The sequence below is a fragment of the Rhipicephalus sanguineus genome, chromosome 1 (assembly GCF_013339695.2).
Source record: "Rhipicephalus sanguineus isolate Rsan-2018 chromosome 1, BIME_Rsan_1.4, whole genome shotgun sequence".
NCBI classification, from domain to species: Eukaryota; Metazoa; Arthropoda; class Arachnida; order Ixodida; family Ixodidae; genus Rhipicephalus; species Rhipicephalus sanguineus.
In genome coordinates this window covers 219,083,766-219,103,638 of record NC_051176.1, presented here as the reverse complement: position 1 = coordinate 219,103,638, position 19,873 = coordinate 219,083,766, and the positions used below count along the sequence as shown (strand labels likewise).

The following is a 19,873-nucleotide window of genomic DNA, read 5'->3' as shown; positions in this document are numbered from 1 at the left end:
CAGACTCTGTAGTCTCGAGGTCGCGGTGCGGAGGGTCGGCCACAGACATCAGCGGGCTGTGCGTAGCGCGGAGGGAATGAAACGGTCATCGGGAGCAAACTGCGAAAAGCGACGCTAAGGCGTCGCAAGAAAAAGCTACAGGACGTACGTGCCGAGAGTGTGGCACGCAGGACTGGTCACTAACCCCTAGGATAATATTGCTAGAGAGTATAGGTCTGCTGAAGCAGAAGTGTTAAAATGAGCAAATGGTCTCTCTTTCTATAGAAGTTAATCTATATATAATATATATCTTTATATATTTATATATGGACTGGTGGTGCTGTAGTCAAAAAAGTTTAGGGAAACCTCTGCTGCTATAAAAACGTGTTATTTACAGTGCAGGAATGACTTTGTTATCTTCAAAAAAGGCACAGCAAATCCTACATCTCTGAACGAGTTAACTTGCTTGCGTTAGAGTGCTTGCCTGGCCAGCATTAGCATCTATGTGTGTATGACCTCTTTTTTTTTTTGTTCTCTCTCCCTTCACAGCGACAAAAGTGTAATGCTATACTCTGACGCCGCACAGCTTTTCCTAGGACAATTCTCGAGCCTGAATTCGACGCCTGCATCGAGGCGATGAGCACGTAGCGAGATGCTAAGGGAAAAAAAATAATAACAAATGTAATTGAACTCCAACAACAACGACAAAAAAGAAAAAGCTGTTCGAGTGGTGCGTTTGGAGCAATCGGCCTCCTTTCACCTATTCTTCGTGCCCGTTTCTCACTCGGCTAAAGCCTGCCCATTCGATAAGCTGCGAGAGTGTCTCACGTGTTGACTCAAAGTATTGCGAGGCTGCTGATATTTTGCGCGAAAAACATAGCGCTATCGTTGGGATGGCCAAACTGTGGCTTGAAGTCTGCGGTCAGAAAGCGGTGGTATTAGTACGCTCCGGCATTTCAAATACACAACATTGAGTCGTTTTCCTTTATCTTATACATATTATTTTCTGGGCGGGAATATTCTAACGACAGAGTTTCTTACATCCACGCTTCTAACCAATTTGCATTTCGCGTGTAAGCGGCTCTGTACTCTGGGTCATCGTTTCTTAAAAAAAAAATAGGCCCTTTGGTTCTAAATTGTCGTGACTATAAGAAAACTTCGATGCCCGCGCTTTGCTAGGTTCTCGAATAAACTTATTCCTAGTCGTCTCGTTAGACTGCTGCACTACAACGTTCCTCGTCATCAATATAATCAAGCCGAGCGTCGTGCGCTAGCGGTGAACGAACAGTGCAGAAGTTTCGGCCACATGAAAGAATAGCGTGACTACATCTTTCGCATGGCTTACAAAACCACGTAAACAACTTGTCTCAATGAGGGCTAGTTGAAGCGCCCTTTTTTTTTATGAACGATACTCGACACAAAGACCCAGCACGCGTCATATATGTATTTCTCAAGCGATATCGAGAGGAAAAATCTAGGCTCTAAATTGTGCGTGTCGTCTTGATATTACAACAGGTGCGTTGAAAAGAAGTTATAAGCGATACATAGGACCGTACGGAATGGGCTCATGCGTGTTTAGCGTGTTTATGAACCTCACTAAACCACGTGGAAGTGTTTGATTGATGTGATTTTCCTTGTCGTCCGCGACTACGCTGTCTTGTAACGGCTGCGTAAAGAAAAAAAAAAGAGTCCTTGTTGTGCTTAACAAACTTCCACGTAGCTTTATGATCTGTGTCCTCTCCGAACGGTATTTTGTGATATCACTCCGGAGCGATGGCAACCGAGCAGCTAGGTCTCCTTTGAGACACGTCGTCGCAGCGACAAGTCAGGACAGCGTTTCGCTGACGTGAACGTTTTCCTTTGTTTTCAGGTGAAGATTGGCCCTCACTCTTCGCATTTATCTCGATCATTTGTGTCCTCTATGCTCGTTTTCTTCAAAGGACATAACACATGCAAACAAATAAACTCGTTGGACCTTGCACACACAAATATCAGACGCGAGAGTAGGCGCAAGAGGTTGTCAGGTACCGCAGTCCCAACGAAACGAATCGGCTTCGTACCTACAGCTCGTGCACTTGCCTAGACCACCGCATGTCTCAGTGATTCTATCATATATTGAAGGGAAAACTTGAGACAGATCGCTCCATTTCCTAGATTCTATGATAGCAAGGGCGCTAGCTTCGTGGTTCTGTGTATTTTATGCTATCATAATTATCGAACAAATTTGCAACGAGTAAAGATAGCGCAAGTGTTGATCAAGAGTCGTACGCTTAGAGGCGTTTTGCATGAGTGTTTCCACCACACAATTGATGCGGAAATCACCCATGTATCAATATCTGCATGAGTTTGTTTCTCGTTCTTTTTTTGGTGGCTGCGGCGTCTAATCTCGTCAAGTCGAATTTCCGGTGCTCCCAACATTGAGACTGTGCATTTGTGTTTGATATGACTGCTCTTTCATCAACCTCTTGGACCTTCTCACGGCTGAACACAAAGCCTATCCCTGTTCCTTTCCTCTTCTACTTTCAAGGAGGGATACGCGCGATAAGGTATGGACGGTTGTTGTACGTGCGCAGCCCAAAGTGTCTTTGACCGTGCACCGACGTGGGTGTGAACCTACGATGCGACACCCTTTACGCACGACGCATGAACATGTCTTAACATCGTACAACTCAGCGGTAACTGCCAATAAACGAATCAACAACACTGAGGCAGTCTCCAACAAGAAAGGCACCACAAGATTTGACATCAACCGAACTCCCATGAGCGGCGTGAGCTACGTCAGTGGAAAATGTCACAACACATATTTTTTGCTCTCCCAGCAACAACAAGCGTCTCTTTCAAACAGGTGAGGTATGCTAAGCACCTTTTTGATGTCCTTGGGTCTGTCACGAACTTTTTGCTATCTATTTCAAGACGATGATCGTCGTTGAAGCAAGCTACATCGCTACTAAGCCTGCTACGTTTGATAATGACAATGAACAACTATAGGGAGCTGGGAACAGCACTGAATAAAACTTTGAACAGCTGTCTACAACGTTCCTGTGCCTTTTCGAGACGCCAGCCTGTCCACTTTTTTCGCCGTTGTTTTGAGCACTGGTTTTTGCCGTTTCCACATCTTCAGTTCTCATTCATCAACACCATGTCAAACACGCTATTTTGATCGACACTCGGGGATGTATGACAGCTGTGTTAACCTCTGTGGACTAACCACGTCGCTTACAGAATAGTACACAATCAACAGCGAGACAATCATGCTACGCCCACACGATAAAATAAAGAAAGCGACATGCTTGGAGGACTTTTAGCAACAAAGCTATCATGACAATCAGGCAGCCGTTTCTCTCGTCGCTGCCATCAATTCTCATGCTACGAACTACAAAAATATTATGTTCTAAATAACGCAGTTATCACGCTTCTTTTTGTTTGTTTCAGCCAAAACATACGTGAATTCTTTCCTCATATCAAGGAAGAAAAGGAAAGGGCGAGCAACGACGCGTTTCCAGAGGGTCCGATTTCGCCGGCAGTTCTATAATAAACTTCAACTGTTGCCACACTCAAAGCGAAGCGACCTTCGCTTTTCGTCCGACGCTACTCGTTTGTTCACGTTTTTCTTATGCTTAACTGATCTCAAAACGTTTCCGTGCGCACCTTTGTTAGTGAAAAGCTTGAATGCGGCTAGGGTGCCTCCGTTTTTTTTTTTCGATAGGACGAGCAGCTTGACCTCCCGCGAATTCGGCGTGGGCATGAACAGAAAAGGCATCAGTTTCGCTCAATGGTTCCTCCAGCACACACATTGAGCCCGCTGCGCCGCCATTTTGGGGCGAGACTGGTTCCCAAGCGGATAGTAGCAATGTATGCCGTGGGTCAAAGGTAAAACAACGAGGGAGTGTGGCCGCCCGTGCGAGCCAAGCTGGCCCGGCGAGCTGCAACCACCCTTCGGGTGTCCGGGCCGCACTCAGGGCGGCCTGGCGTAGCTCGTTGAAGGGCCGGCCGACGGAGACGGGCTGCGATGACGGCGCCTGCGGGGCGACGAAGGAGGCGTCAAGCCCTGGGTGCCCGTGCGCCGGCATATGCTTGGGCTGGGCTCCAGGGGCCGCACAGAGTTGTGGTATGCCGCCAGCAGCTTGCGGCACTCCTGCTCGTCCTCACAGAAGCTCTCGCGCGGGAACTTCTGCCGTAGCCTCTTGCGTTCCTGCGTTTTTGTGAGAACAACTGATTCAGAGACAGAGATGAGAGCAGCTCGTGGTCGCTGCCACCCAGTGCGCAGGGGTGGCGGTGGCAGACAGCCTCGCGACGGCTTTGCTGCCAGTGAATGGGCCGAGCCCCTGCCAGATCTGAAATTATTGAGCGTATGTGATGTGGTCGCGGCCTGCTGCAAAATGCTTGTAGAAATGTCTAAAAGATCGCCGGATTGTTTACGCATACAGTGACATGCTATTAGTGCATTTTATTTGCTGACTTTCCATTGAAGAACAGGTTGTATTGAGTGCGATGACGAATGAGTCGCTACTTAGCACCAAGCTACCTCAATGCATATGTTTTTTACTCGGTTTCTTCGAATGTCTCCGGTAATTGGCGGAGGGGGGGGGGTTCAAACTCCCGAATTTTTTCGATTTTGCGTGTGTATATATACACGTACACATAAACACACACACACGAACATACATAAAGGTTGGTTGAACCTCCCCCCCCACCGCAAAAAAAAAAAAAAAAAATTCTGGCTACGCTCCTGTCTCCGAAGGTGCAGTGGCCTCCTTGGTATTCGATGGCAGCCCGCATGACATTTACACACCTCGACTTCCTAGTGTTATCCTGAATTTATAATATAGCCTGGTTACAGCCTGAAGGCCTTAGGAAGACGCGCGCGTAGTGTGCCACAGTGGTAAAGCATGGGTGTTTTGCCTTCGGCGTACTTTAACCAGATGAAGGGCGGTTTGTCGGCGCAGGTACAGGTGCACTCTCGCGTGTTTCCCAATGTCATGCAAAGATAGTAAGGGCAGCACTCGCCTCGTGCAGTTTCTTGCACTCGTACTCGTGCAGTTGTTTCTGGAACCCGAAGTTCGGATTCGCGATACTCCGGGCTCCGCGCACGGCCTTGAGTGCTTCACGCCAGTTGAGGCTGGTCACGGACATCACGTAGGCTACGGCGATCGTCACGCTGCGAGACACTCCTGCGAGGCTGCGAGGGTGGCGCCTCTGTCGGTAAGCTACGCACACTGGCAAGTTTTCCTCTAAGCGAGGAAATTGCGCGAGCCACTGGCATCAAGCACTGAGTGAGCTCCCGGTCGCATCAAATGATTAGTGGCTGTCTTGTAGGCGACTAGATTTATAAATATCGCGACAGGTTGTCTGACCAAGTTGCGTTGACTGTGAACTGCAGTTTGGTGTCTACGTATCTGAACTTCTTTCTCTCGCATTTGTTTCGATATAGCATAAGAATACTGCTCGTTCGTGTGGGATACAGAAACTTCAAGTCACAGAGTGCGGGAATAGGACAGACAAGGTAAAGCATGCAAGAACACACACGGGAGCACTTGTGTGCCTTGCTCAGACTTCTAGCGCACCTCTGCTCTGTATATAAATTGCCAACTCACCCAAAAAGCGGCACCCGCCAAGTCATATTTGAGGGGTTGGGAAGGCATAAATGATGGATGCAGGAATACACATAGGGACGCCGGTGCGTTCTGGATGATTTGTCACTTCTGCTGCGTAATTGTGTTCATCCGGTAAAGAAAAATCGTACAGTGACACGCTTTCCTTTTTTATCGCAGCTTTGTGGGGTATGTAACATATAGTTGCACCAATTTTGTAGCACTGCACTGCGACCTCGTCTGTTGTAGTCACTGAGGAGTAAAAAAAGAAGTTATGCGGCGATCACACCTCGAAAAAAATTTTTGTACGGGCTGGCGCCCGTATAAGGTAGGGATGGTAAAATCGATGAACGATTATTCGATTATCAATTAAAGGTCCGCAATTAATCGATTAATCGTCATCGATTTCAGCCTGTCGATTAATCGAATTAATCGATTAAAACTATTCGATTAATCGATTACGGCACCCCCCCCTCCCGCCTCCAACCTCGCCCCTTGGCCGGAGCGCATGACTGCGAGGCGCACTATCCTGAGACGCAGATGCCGTGCACATAGCCTCTCTTTCACTGCTTTCACTGCAGCGCATATTTCTGCGCTAGCAGAACGAGCCCGGAGCTGGTGGCGGCCATACCACATAGAGAAAGATATGAACTCGCCCTGATCTCCGTCGCGTACGGCGTCCAACTCCAAGCACTCCCCAATGCTTCAAGCCCCGGCAGGTGGCGGCTCCACCCCATCGAGGCTAAAGTCTTTAATCGAGGCAGAAATGAACTTGCCCGCTTCTCTCCGGCTCACAGTCTGCTGCTTCTAGTGCCTTCACCTCCTCGCCCATAAGCTGGTTGAGCCAGGTTGATCGTCGCCTGAGTATACGCGGGGCTGGCGTTTGTTGCGTGTTATTACACATCGGTGGCTACACTGCTATCTTTGCGATGTCATAATGCCGGGCAGTCGGAAGAGGAGCACAGTGTGGTCTTTGTTCGCTGAAGATGGGAAAACGAAGACTGCAAGGTGTAATAAATGTGGCAAGCACTTCTCGAAGCCAGCACTTGAAGCACGGAAGTTGCTGCCAATGACATCAGTAGCGTGGCGGCAGAAGAAGGTGTCCAGATTAAACTTTTCGCAGACGACTGCTTAATATACGCCGCAATTACCAAGCTAGACGACCAACTCAAAGTTCAGAATTGTTTGAAAATTTTAGATAAGTGGTGTAGGAAATGGAAAATGTCAATAAATTAGTCTAAATCTACATATACACACATGAGCAAAAGGAAAACTATCCATTCCTTTTCGTACAGCATTGGTGGACACGTGTTGGTGAATGCGCACCAGTTCAAGTATCTTAGGGTAACAATTACGTGAAAATTGTCATGGAATGAACATATATATATAACGTCTGCACGACAGCCTATCAAAAGTTATACATATTGAGGAAAAAACTAGAACATGCATCGCGTGACGTAGAACATATTGCATACACCACCTTCATTAGGACGATACTAGAATAGCCAGCCGTTGTTTGGAGTCCCCATCAAGTGTCCCTTAAGAAGAAGCTGGAAAGAATACAGAGACTGGCAGCGCGTTTTATTTGTTCAACGTACCGAAGGAAGGAATCGGTCACGCTGATGTTACAGAGATGCAAATTAGATTATCTTGAACTACGGAGAAAAAAATATAGGCTGAAGGTATTTTTTCAAATAATTCACGATCAACCTAAGATTGATAAGCTCAAATATTTACACGCCCCAGGCAAAAGAAACCCCCGAACTAACCAAGATTGCGTCATAAAACCATACCAAACAAATACTAACACGTTTCGATATTCTTTCTTCCTAGATGTAGAAATGTGGAACAAACTAGCAAACGCTGTTGTTTTAAATGACGTCACCGACTTCGAAAATGCTGTAGAAGCGCATTTACGAGATTGTTCAATGTAATTTTTTTCAATGCTAAATGATGTAAGCGACCTCATGTTCATTGTAAATATTTTGAAAATGTGAGTGAATTTTGAATTGTTATTTTGAATTCTGAATTGTTATTTAAGTAAATACCTGTTTTCATTGTGAAGTGCCGAATATTACGCAACTTTATGTGCCTTGTGCATTTCTTATGTATGTAATTGTATTGTCCTCTCTGTTATGACCCTCTATGAGGGTTGACAGTATGAACAAATAAATAATAAATTAGTTGAGAGAAAATGTAGCGCAGGAATGCGCAGTCGCGAATAGTGAAAAGGGTCTTATAGACCCTTTATGTAATCCCCAACTTTACGCGTCGGTTTACCGAACGTTTAGCATCCAGTGCATTACTATTGAAGAAGTGACCTTGTAGCATTTAGTAATACTGTATGGTCACATACTTAGGTAGAAATACAGCTTTCAGCTAGAGGCCCCCGTCTTCTGCTATGTCAAGAAAGAAGCACAGCTCGCGAAATTTATGTTGTAATGACTGATACACTAGATAGCGCTCACAGTTCAGGCTGCACGCACAATTGAAAAGGTGCGAGTGGCGCCGCGTTAAGGCAACGATCAGGTGAAACCTGCGGAGTATACTGGCGCAGCTGCTGGTTATTCTAGCCGGGAGGCAGAAACTTATGTCACTCTATTTCCCGCACTACTGATGGTCTGTTTGAGGCCAGTATGTTTGTGTGTAATCTCTGCATGGGTGACCTCAAGGAAAATATCGCGTCAGTCCGCAATTATAGTATTATGTAGGGCTTGCAAGATACCTAACCGACAAACCGAGAAAAGATGCCATGCTTACGAGAGCGAGCGCCTTATTTAATTCCTCTTCCTCCTCGTCTCTCTTTTACCTTTCTCGGGATTTCCTCACCCTCCGCCACTCTGCATGTTTCAGCTGCGACTTTCCAACCAGTGTGGTCCCCGAACGCGCCTCCGGTTTCGATGAGCTCGAGTAGGCAGGCTTCGAGAAAATACGACCTGCTGCCGAATAGTCCAGGGATGATGGCCACAGATGCTTGAATCCGCGACATCAAGCAACGACGACGGGTCCCTTGTGTCTAGTGTGCGAAAGTGGGAATTTTCGCACACTGGGCACAAGGGACCCGTCGTCGACACTTTCGAAAGTGGGAATCTGCGATCGTCAGCGCGTCTGATAAAAAGATTTGGGTCCATATCAAACGCGAACGATGCCTCTCAAACGAAGAGGCATCGGTTTTAAAGCACCCATAAAAAATGTCGATTAATCGATTAATCGATTAAAACATCCCACCGAAAGCAATTAATCGATTAAAGGCTAAATCGATGAACGATTAATGATTAATCGATTAAAAATTTTAATCGACCATCCCTAGTATAAGGGATTTCTTCGAGGAGTGTTCATTGTCGCGCGATCGTCGTTTCATGACATATATACCACTCCCTATTCATCACTAGGTCCTCCCGTCACCCCTGCACTCTGCGGATACGTGATGCAGCATGCTATACTTGCCGAAAAGCATGCCGATTTCGAGGAACAGTGCCAGTCATGGCACGTCGCAGATATGTGCGCGATCAGTGTTTGTTGCGCTCCTGCTTCGTACCGATGGAATTCCTTGGCCCGTCCATTTTTTTGTCGGCCGGACTTATCGCTGCAGAGCTTCTCCGCGCGAGCGTTTTTGCAGCGAGTTTTCTTAGTGCCCGCGCTGCCTTTTATAGATCTTACTGGTCATGCGCACGTGACAGTGGCGGGCTTGTGTATTGATCAGAGGAGACGGCGCTTTTATATGTCTGCGCAATAACAAGAAAACCTTTTCGTTTTAGTGCGGAAAGAATGGGGAGCAAATACATTGCACTTCTGCCGGAAGGAGGTTCTACATTATTGACTTTCCAGTCACTGTAGAAGGTGTACTATTACGTTCTGTATGACTTCCCAGCTCGAGCGGTGGCCGAAGCGCTTTGCAGATTGAACTGATGGCTCTCACGAGCGACCCGATTGAGAAGAATACGTGGAGAGGGTATCGCATTTTAGTAATGTACATCAAGCGCTGTGCTATCCATCGGTTGTCCACTATCTTGACGTGCGCTGTCTCTCTGCTGTGAAGTGCTCAATACTGGCCCACCGAGAAGCAGCCTCGCGCAGTGCCGAAGCACAGTCATGCTTCTGGGTGGATCACTGTAATATTGCTGATATATGTGGGCGCACCAGCTATGAAAAAAAAGTTATGGAAATTTACGTGCCAACACCACGATGTGATTATGGGGAAGGCCGTAGCGGTAAATTCCGGAATAAGTTTGACCACCTGGGTTTCCTTAGTGTTGACCTAAATCTAAGCACACTGGTGTGTTTTTTCTTGTATTTCGCTGCCCTTGATATGCGACCGCCGTAGCCGGTAAGAGGACTCGTCCTAAAGCTTAGCAGTGCCGCTAAGCTGTCGCCGCTTAGCTGTCATGACGTGTCAGCAGAAGAAAGCGATAGAGCGAGAACCCAGGGGCTGACGTTTGTTGCTGGAATGGCAATACCCTTTCCGTTTTTCCCTCTTTCTAGCGCGCCGCCATGTTAGTAACACCATGTTAGTTCCCCCCCCCCCCCCCCCCCCCCTCCGAAAAGCGCACTGATCACGGTTTGCGCGTTGCAACTCACTTTCTTCCTCGATTTCATTTTTTGCCCTTATAAAGGGTGCATATCTGCATTGAGGGTATTATCGAGGGGAAGGCAACTTTCCGTTTGTATTACGTTTTTTGCCCCTGTAAAGAGTGCACCTCTGCATTACAGGATATTAGCAAGGAGAAGGCAATTGTCTGTTTGTATTGCATTTTTTTTGCCCCTGTAAAGGGCGCATATTTGCATTAGGTGTATTATAGCAAGACGAAGACAACTTTCCGTTTCTGTTTCATTTTTCTGCCCCTGTGAAGGGTGCATATCTGTAGTAGTAAGGACATTAGCGAGGGGAATACAGCTTTCCGTTTGTGTTGCATTTTTTGCCCTTGTAAAGGAGCGCATATTTGCATTAAGGTATATTAGCAAGGGAAGGACAACTTTCCGTTTCTGTTTCATTTTTCCTGCCCCTGTGAAGGGTGCATATCTGCAGTAGTAAGGATATTGGCGAGGGGAAGGCAGCGTTCCGTTTGTGTTGCATATTTTTGCCCCTGTGAAGGGCGCATATCTGCATGAAGGGTATTAGCAAGGAGAAGGCAACTTTCCGTTTGTTTCATTTTTTCTGCTCCTGTAAAGGGTGCATGCCTGCATTGAGGGCATTAGCGAGGGGAAGGCAACTTTCCGTTTCATTTCATTTTTTTTCTTCCTGTAAAGGGTGCATATGTGCGGGACGGGTATCAACAAGGGGAAGACAACTTTTCGTTTGTGATTAACTTTTTTTGTCCCTGTAAAGGGCGCATATTTGCATTAGGTGTATTATAGTAAGGCAAAGACAACTTTGCGTTTCTGTTTCATTTTTCTGCCCCTGTAAAGGGTGCATATCTGCAGTAAGGGTATTAGCAAGGGGAAGGCAACTTTTTGTTTGTGTTTCATTTTTTTCCTGGTAAAGGTTAAGGGTTAATTAAGGGTATTAATAGGGCGAAGGCAACTTTCTGTTTGCGGTGTGAGACACTAGTTAACACGCGCAGGCCAGCAACTGCAGTCCAAAGAAAAGATAACGCACACGGCTTCATATTCCCACTTTTATTAATCGAATCGAAGGTAAATGAGCATAAACGAAGTTGTCACCAGTAAATGAACAGTAATACGTACTACAACATGTAACGACTTTGTGGGTCGTTGGGAAATTACCAGAATAATACTCTCCTTTCGAACTCATCGAAATATATTCTCGCTGCCACATAGGTTGACAAAAAAAAACAGATGCCGGCCTCACCCTCTGTGGGACCCTTTGTGGGGAAAGAAGAAGAACGCGCTGAGAGTGTCCATATAATTGCTATCGCGGTAAAACCGCAAGAACGGCGCATTGCGATAAGAGATGCGGTGCAGACCTTGCGGAGAAAGTGGGTCCCTTATTCACCATTCAACATATTGACGTGCTTGGCTTCCTAGAAATCCGCCACAGCAGCGAATTAAGTGTACGATAAGGGACGCGCAGCGAATTTCGGCGACGAACACGTTCCACAATTACAATCTTTATCATTGGCTAGAATATGCGTGCGCTCACTTTGTAAAAATAAAATAATACTACGTGACACGCGTAGTGCGCCAAAAGGCTGAAAGAGCTGGCTTGTGCAAGAAAAGTTTGTAAACGTTTTACTTCATATTTAACTATGTGTCCATGACCTAGTGCTTAGAGCATGGGGCTTGCGTACAAGGGCAATCAGGTTTGGAACGAACCATCGGAATGTGATTTCTTCATAATGCAGAGAGAGATGTTTCAAGGTCTAAATGTCGGGGTAGCATACATACAAATTAGAGAGAAGAGCCGAAGCGAGTCGCCGCTTTAAAATGCAATGCAATAAAATCTGTGCGGTACGTGCGGATGCCGACGGCGAGAGACGAAATAACGATATAAGCGCATTTTGGGCAGAGAGTCGACTAATTGGACCAAAAGTTGGGTAATTCCTCAGTGCCCTCGGTGAATATTTTATCCGAGGGGTGCGTGACGCATAATATAGAGCGCTAGTAGCACAACTTGAGAAGCGCTTTGTTGACCTTGAGAATTTTAAAAGTGCGTCGTCGTCTTGGGTACACATTTCTTTTTCGCTGACCGCAGTTTAAAGGAAAATCACGAGCAGATCCAACTTAGGTTGTTGTCCATGTGTACGCTAGATCATCAATGAATTTAGGACTGGATGACTAAATGAAGGCGACGTTGCTGGTACAAGAGCGGAGAGCCTACTTTAGCCGAGATTAGTTAGCACTAACACAAGCAATAATTTATCCACACTTAGCCAACAATAACCAGTTCTAACCAAAGCTGCCCAGTGTGCCGTTCACCGCTCACAAACTCTGTGTGTGTGTGGGGGGGGGGGGGGGATTGGACTCAAGACAAGTTTAGTTCATTGTTGTAATTTCGTAAGCCTTTGAATCTCTAGTAATGTCTGCTAGCTTGCAAGGTGCCCCCTTTAATTTCAAAGCAGTGCTCGTTAAAAAGTTCCGTGCAAGTGACATACACACATTTCAAACTTTGCGCAATGACTCCGAACATCGCTAAACAGTTTGCAGGAAGGTTTCACTCGAGTGCACAATAATTAGTTCAGTGTCCCTGCGAATGATAGTAAATGTGCTCACACATGGTAGAATCTGAGCAGATTGGTGCTTAATAACGCACCATGATATATTTCCTGCTTGTGAGAACTGCTTACCAATGGATGAGGACGTTGCCGCCTTCCATTCGAGCGTGGTGGATAAAGTCATTGGACTGGGAGAAGAACTGCGACAGGTTCTGGCCGGGGGTGTCTGAAGCCTGGATGCAGAGATATTCCTTGTCCTGCGCGAGAATAGCGTTCGTTTGCTTTTCGTTAGGCAGCGACACTTAACCCGTCCTGCAACGAAGGACACTTGCGAAAACAGGAAACTGAATAAAATTGAACCACACCACAGCGGAGCTTCTGTGACGTGGCATGGTGCAGCGGCGCGCGAAGTGTTTGTATTCGCAGTTATTGTGTTATCTCGGTGTCCATTTCGTGCGATATAGACAATTCACGTTTCGATCAACTTATGTGCTTCGTGAGCCTAACCACCGCACCTACGCGTTGAAGGGGATATGGTAGGGTAAACAGGTAATCCTGGTTTCAGCTTTATATCTCAGGAACGGTACCATATTGTCTTGTGGAATTCTGCGTGCTCAATAAGAGAGCTTGTGGCCTTCAGTCTGTGCAATTTTGACCCTGTAGCTTTTCTTACTTGCTTATGGTCAAGTATCGAATTTCAGACTGGTGCACAAAATTAAATTTACCTTGTTTCAAAAATCAAAAACAGTATGACCGTGAAATTTTGCACGCTTATTCAACATGATATTGGTATTAATCCCAACCTATAAAAATGGGCTCTTAGATTTATCTCACAAAAGAAAAAAAATATCGTCCTCACTTGTCACGTTCCGTGAAGGAGACTTTCCAAGTAATCTTTTTTTCTTAATTACAAATTAAACGGTTTTCGAAGTTTTAGCTTCATACTATTTGCAAGGAATTTAGGCATAATCTGATAAAAGTTAAGCGCGGTCGGTTGGAAAGATTTCCAGAAAAAGTATATCAAGTTTGAAAAATTAAAAAAAAAACTGATCATAAGAAAAACACGAATTTATGTTTAAGAACACGCGCGGAACGTGAGCGCAACGTACAGCAATAAATACGTTAAAAAATCGGCAGATCCCACGCAATGTGGGAATCGATGTAATGCGAGGCAGCCAGCAAAGAGCTGCATACATCTTCTTGTTTGTCATTGAGGCTAATGAAGTCATTCATGTCGGGACATCTAGTTCGCTGTATATCGCGTGATTGTCATACATGCATGCGTGTACAATCTGGTATATGCCATGCTAATTAAACATATATTCTGTTACACACAGGGTGTTTCAAGAAATGTGTCCAGTATTTTTTAAAAATCACAGAAAGGAGGTATCTGCGTGCTACCTGCGGCGTTACCTTTACTGTGGGAGAGGGCATTTTGAGATGCGTAGAAACATTAATTACGGCAGTAATTATAGAAATTAGGAAAATTAACTTTTTAACCAGTGGAAATAAGTGGTCAAGTGAAATGGGCGAATAGAAGCCCTTCCTGAAAATAGCCTATAGCCGCTTTGAAATTTTTAAAAGGCGGTCACTGGTAATCACCGCGGAGCGATGAAATCTGGCTCATACATCTCCCTGATCAGAAATCAGGGAGATGTATTGGTTCTAAGGTTGCTCCGGTTCTTAGTGATTTATACCTTAGCAAGATTGACAATCTTTTGGAAGGCGCCTTAGGTAATTCGGTTATTAAGGTTTTTCGTTATGTGGACGATTACTTGATTTTTTGCAGTGGTGAGGACTTCGAAAACGTGGTAACTTCCGTGAGCGAAAAATTTAAATTAAATGGAGGAGGGCTGAGCTTTCCTAAAGAGGTGCCTCAGAATAATGGAATACAATTTCTAGACATTTCCTTAACGTTCCAGAAGAACCACGTGTGCTGGCAGTATTCTCCTAGATCTTCGAAACCGCCGTTAAATTTTTCGTCGAAGCACTCGAAGGTTGCAAAAAACGGCATCGCCATGTCTTGCCTTAAGTCAGCCTTCACCAAGTCGTGTGAGCACAAAATGAGTGATAGCTTTAGCGCACAGGTTACGCGTCTTTTAGATGTAGGCTATCCTCGTGATGCAGTGGACACGGTCGCTGAACGTTTAAAGAAGTCTATTGTGTCAAGTCCGAGCATGGTTGCAGAAAGCGATAGGAAGAAACGTGTCGTAGGTATACCGCACATTCACTGCATATCTCACAGGCTAAAGAAAGTAGGAAGTAGTGTTGTTTTCACGGCTGCCAATAAGCTAGGTAAGATTTGTGCCGCTGTGCAGAGGAAGAATGAGCGAGTAAAAGACAAGAAGCGGACCGATATTTGTTTCGTAAAACACACCAACAAATTCACTGATTGCCGTACGAGTGTGGTGTATAAAGCGCGAGACAGACGGTACGATTTTCCATGCGATGTGCCGGCCGACGCGGCGGTGGGGGAGAGGGAATGGTGGCTGTCCGATGCTATGAAAGGTCACCATTCCGGTTTCCCCACCGCCGTGTCGGACGTCGCATCGCATGGAAAATCGTACCGTCTGTCTCGCCCTTAAGATCCCTTTCAGCTACGGCCGCTTCTACGTAGGACAGACGGGCCGATGCATCAACCAGAGATTGTTGGAACATAAGGGATCGCTAACAGGAGGCTCACCTGCTAATCTATCTTCACATTGTCGAGATTGTAAGTGCACGCCAAAATTCGATGAATGCGCAGTGTTGTACCGGCATAGAAATGAAGAAACGCGCCTGATGATTGAAGCATGGCATATCGAGAATAGCGGTAGCGCATGCGTGAGCCAACCGTCGATTAACTTGCATAAAGATGAAATTAAATGCCTTAACAGTTATCTTCCACGTAGACCGCCACGCGTGCCGGATTGATAGGTTCGCCTGTTGCATGGGCATGCGCAGATAAGTTTTCGTGCCTTCTTTCTTTTCAGCCGGTGTGCGTCTCTTCAGTTGTTAGTCGGCGTTTGTGGTGTCCTGACCTCTTTCTTGTGTCCGTGTTTGCACGCCTTGTCTCTTTTTAGAATGAATACGTACCAACTAGCTCAGCTCTCTGTTATTCTAAAATAGATAGATAGATAGATAGATAGATAGATAGATAGATAGATAGATAGATAGATAGATAGATAGATAGATAGATAGATAGATAGATAGATAGATAGATAGATAGATAGATAGATAGATAGATAGATAGATAGATAGATAGATAGATATTCTCCATTTTTAGATTGCCACAATTTTATGCCGCTTAGTCGATTACTATCGTTACTACCAAAGACTGGCGTCGTTATCGCAAAGAGCTGCACGGTATATGAGATTGTCGCTTAACCTTATACTAAACCAGACTGCCAGACTGCCATCAACAGCACGAAACGTGCTCTAGCAGGGCTCCCTGCTTTCGGTTTGGTTAGAAAAGTACGCGCGGGTCGGCCGCGCATATTGCCTGTGTTCTTTCATCGGTAAGGCGGTCGACGAAATGGCAATTACTCCGGGCGTTTGTTGATGTGGCATCTCGCTTGCGCCATGATTGCTGCGTCGCCGGGGATTGAAGCGCGCCTGCTTGCCGGATGAAAAGAGTGTCTAAAAACGCGCTCATTTTGAAATTTCGCAAGACTGGCTATCTGATTATTCTTGTGCGACCTTCGATTCTGCAGCGTCGCCGCATTTAGCCGGGTGCAGAGTGCGAGATCGTCGTCTAGGTTCAAGAACCTCAGGCGGTTAAAATAATTCGTCAGCCAGCCTTCCTCGTGACGGAGGGCCTCATAACAAACAATCAAACAAACAAACAGACAAACAAACAAACAAACAAACAAACAAACAAACAAACAAGCAAACAAACAAACAAACAAACAAAAGAACTTCGTGACGTTATTATGGTATGTTCTTGGGCCGTAAAACGAATGAGCATTAACGAAGAGTTTGGTTAACGCAGTTTGGCTCTATAAATGGCAGGCATATGCAATATCGTCCACTGTATAAGCTAAAACAGCATCATCATAAAGATCTTCGCGGTGCTATGCTGTAAGGCACATGACGCGTACGCGGTCAGTGACTTCTGTGTAAGTAATACGAGCGGAAGCTACAGCTAGGAATACACCATTTCGCAACAGACGCACATTGGCATACACACGAGAAGCTTAGATTCGGGATAGTGTTGACGCAGTGGTCTCGCCGTGCTTTACCTATGATATGCTGAAAGCCACAAGAATGACGAAAGGTTTACGTCGTTCTCTCCGAGACGCTCGAGTCAGCTTCTCAGAACCGTTCTTTCAGGAATCGTGTTTGCTCTTATGATTAGGTTGCTTGACTTCGGGGTTGGGGCTGAAGGGTTTGCAGCGCGCGCTGAGCTCAAACACTAGTAAAAACTACGTTATTGCATTTACCTTGATTGCGGGGGCTTTCTGTACCAGTCGACTGCCCTCCCCCCCCCCCCCTTTTTTTTGTCCTTTGAGCCACGAACTAGGAGTTCTCAGGATGTAAGAGTGGGGAATACTGTTACCGACCTCGGAACACTTGGGTTTCACCCTGTGAGGGTGTGCCCTGTATTTGTTGCGATCGTTAAACTCCCAAAAAAGTTTTCCAAGAGTACACTTAAGGATAATTGCATTATAAAGTGAGGCAGGTTTATAGCAATACACGTGTATTTTTATAAGATTTTTTAAGAGCGAATAACCAACATTCGCCAAAGGTTCTGGTTTAACCCAGTTTTGTACATTGACAAGCGTTTTGTGTCCTGGGCCCTATCAACCCTCACTTGGAAGTCCTAAACCGCGTCTTAAGGGAGCTTAAAGATTATTGTAGAGCAATTCTCGTCTTCGTTATAACTTTATGTGATAGTTTATTTTTTTGCTCCGCCATTTACATAACTAGAAGCTTTTTTCTAGAAGTTAACTCACAAATGTTCTTTTTATGCCGATGGCAAAGTAGTCCAAATAAAGCCCACTTTACTTCCCATAGAATGTTCCTGACTAATGATTAGTGAGGGAACATGCAGGAGCAGGTTTGGGCAATGCTAAAAGCGGTTGTGTAATTTCGTTGCTGGAATCGTGGTTAGTACTTTGATTTCATTTCATTTCACTTCATTTTATTACCTTAAAGACCCCGTTTGGGGTATTACATAAGGGGTGGTTTGTATATTGGAACAATGAATGCAGGTGTTATGGTGTAATACAGGTTTGCAACATGTCCAGGAATTCGGAATGAGTTGGTACGGCAGCAGCATGGTGAGGCACGTCGTTCCAGTCTCTGGCAGCCCGAGGAAAAAATGAGGTTTGAAATGTGATGGTGCGTGTTCGAGGACGGGTTACTTGCTGTAAAAAGGAGGACATTATGCTGTAAAAAAAATGAGCGCAAGGCGTTTTTCTTCCAAATGATGAGGTCTGCTTGAGAGTCCCATGTGCCGACATCGGCACCGATCTTGTGGAGCCAGGCTGAGTAAGCCAAATGTGACCTGTGCAGTTTGTCGAAAAGCAAAGAATAGCGCTGCATTTTCGGGGTAATAGGCTCGCGCCTTCAACCTTGCAACGATTCCGTTCACAATGCTTCGCTTCACTAATGAAATTACATATAATAATCGTTAGTTAAGCCCAGGCCTGAAAGCTAACGAATTAACCCGAAAACTTGCACCGTCTTATGCTGAAGCAAACATAAAGTTACTCGTCTGTGCGTCATGAGCAGTTCAGGCACCCTAATTCTCGACATAATCCTGGGCATCAATAGTGTCTGACAACCGGAGGCACCGTTTCAAAACGCCGAAGTGCCCTCTAGCCAGAAAAAAAAAAATAAAACTTGGAGGGCGCTTGAGCGTCGCCTTCAAGAGTAGAACGCGATAGCGTAATCGGACCCCGTGCGCATCGCCTTCTCAATTGCTAGCCTGCTCCGGTTCTCGGTGGTCACCTCAGCCGTGCCGCAAGGAAACGAACGTCTGGGCGCGTAACATTGGTCGTCTCAAACTATCCTAGAATGCATACTGCAAGTACAGTTGCGAGTTGCCCACTACGCCATAATTCATCATTTTGCCAATCGGCGAAGGGCCCACTACGCTTCCGTAAGGCAACACGCGAACCTACGCAGCTGCTCACTTTGTTGATGCTTTTGCTGATGATGGACATTAAATGTGTCTGGGCGCTTTGTAATGAGTGGGCCTTTAATTAAAACACCCGCTCGTTGCGCAATTCACATATTTTGACGCCTGGAGCGATTCTACGCTTCCGCCACGCAATATTCCATGCGTTAAGGAGACTCCTTCCACTACATGACATTCATATAGTGTTTTAACGCGATAGCGTTAGAGAGCTCGTGTCGCAGAAATTACGGTGTCGGTGTCGGCACCGTTGGTTGTGAGCGAAAAATCGTCCGTGAGCGAAAAATCGAGAAAGAAGCAAATAAAATAAAGAATAAAATCTTTGGTCCCATTGAGGATCGAACCCGGGCCATTCGCGGGGCAAGCAGGTGTCCTACCACAAAGCCACGATGTCACTTGCAGCTGCTTCAGAAAAAAACACTACATAAATGTCATGTAGTGAAGGAGTCTCCTTAACGCATTTTGTTCGGCAGGTGTCACGACAAAAACGAGCCCACTCGGCGATTTGTAGGCGCATTGGCGAGACCATCAAACTAAGTCGAAAAAGGCCGGGATAGTGCAGCCATCGTCGCTAAAAACAGACACGTTCAAACAGCTCTAAAAATGGACAACTATGTCCATCTAGCGGAAAACATATCAAGCCAACGCTGGCTTTCTAGAGGAGGCGTTGATCAAGCAAACAGCAAACACTAGATAATGTACTGCCATCTGTGAGGCATTGTGAGAAATATGTCTCGACTCTTTATGACCTTCGAGATGGCGAGCGCGCGGCGTGCATCTTGGAGGCCATGCGATTCTTGTTTTAGATCGAAAACCTCTACCATTTGCGCGCGCGCACACATGTGTATCTGTGTGCGTGTGCGTGTGTAACAATACAGATTACTAAGTATGCACTTAGTGGTTGAAGTGCGAACAAGGGGCCGGATTTCGCTATCGCGTTCAACCCTTAAAGGCGAAGCTTAAGGGTCCTCCAATTTTTTTTCCGAATCAGTTTACGCAATGACGTGGCTCTGTGGTAGAACACCTAGCTGCTTGCCACGCAGAAGGCCTGGGTTCGATTCTCACTCGAG

The 19,873-nt window shown here is 45.9% G+C and overlaps 1 protein-coding gene across 1 annotated transcript in view; it reads right to left on the bottom strand.

Annotated features, from left to right (window-relative positions):
* Positions 1-517: 517 nt before the first annotated feature.
* LOC119372175 (dual specificity protein phosphatase 22) overlaps positions 518-19,873 on the bottom strand; it is an 89,509-nt gene continuing 70,153 nt past the window's right edge. The window contains exons 4-6 of the mRNA XM_037642638.2: positions 12,815-12,939; positions 4,987-5,158; positions 518-4,171 (exon numbers count right to left, since the gene is read on the bottom strand). Coding sequence (XP_037498566.1) covers positions 3,935-4,171; positions 4,987-5,158; positions 12,815-12,939 — 534 coding nt within the window. The 3' untranslated portion in view covers positions 518-3,934. The remainder of the gene's footprint in view (positions 4,172-4,986; positions 5,159-12,814; positions 12,940-19,873) is intronic.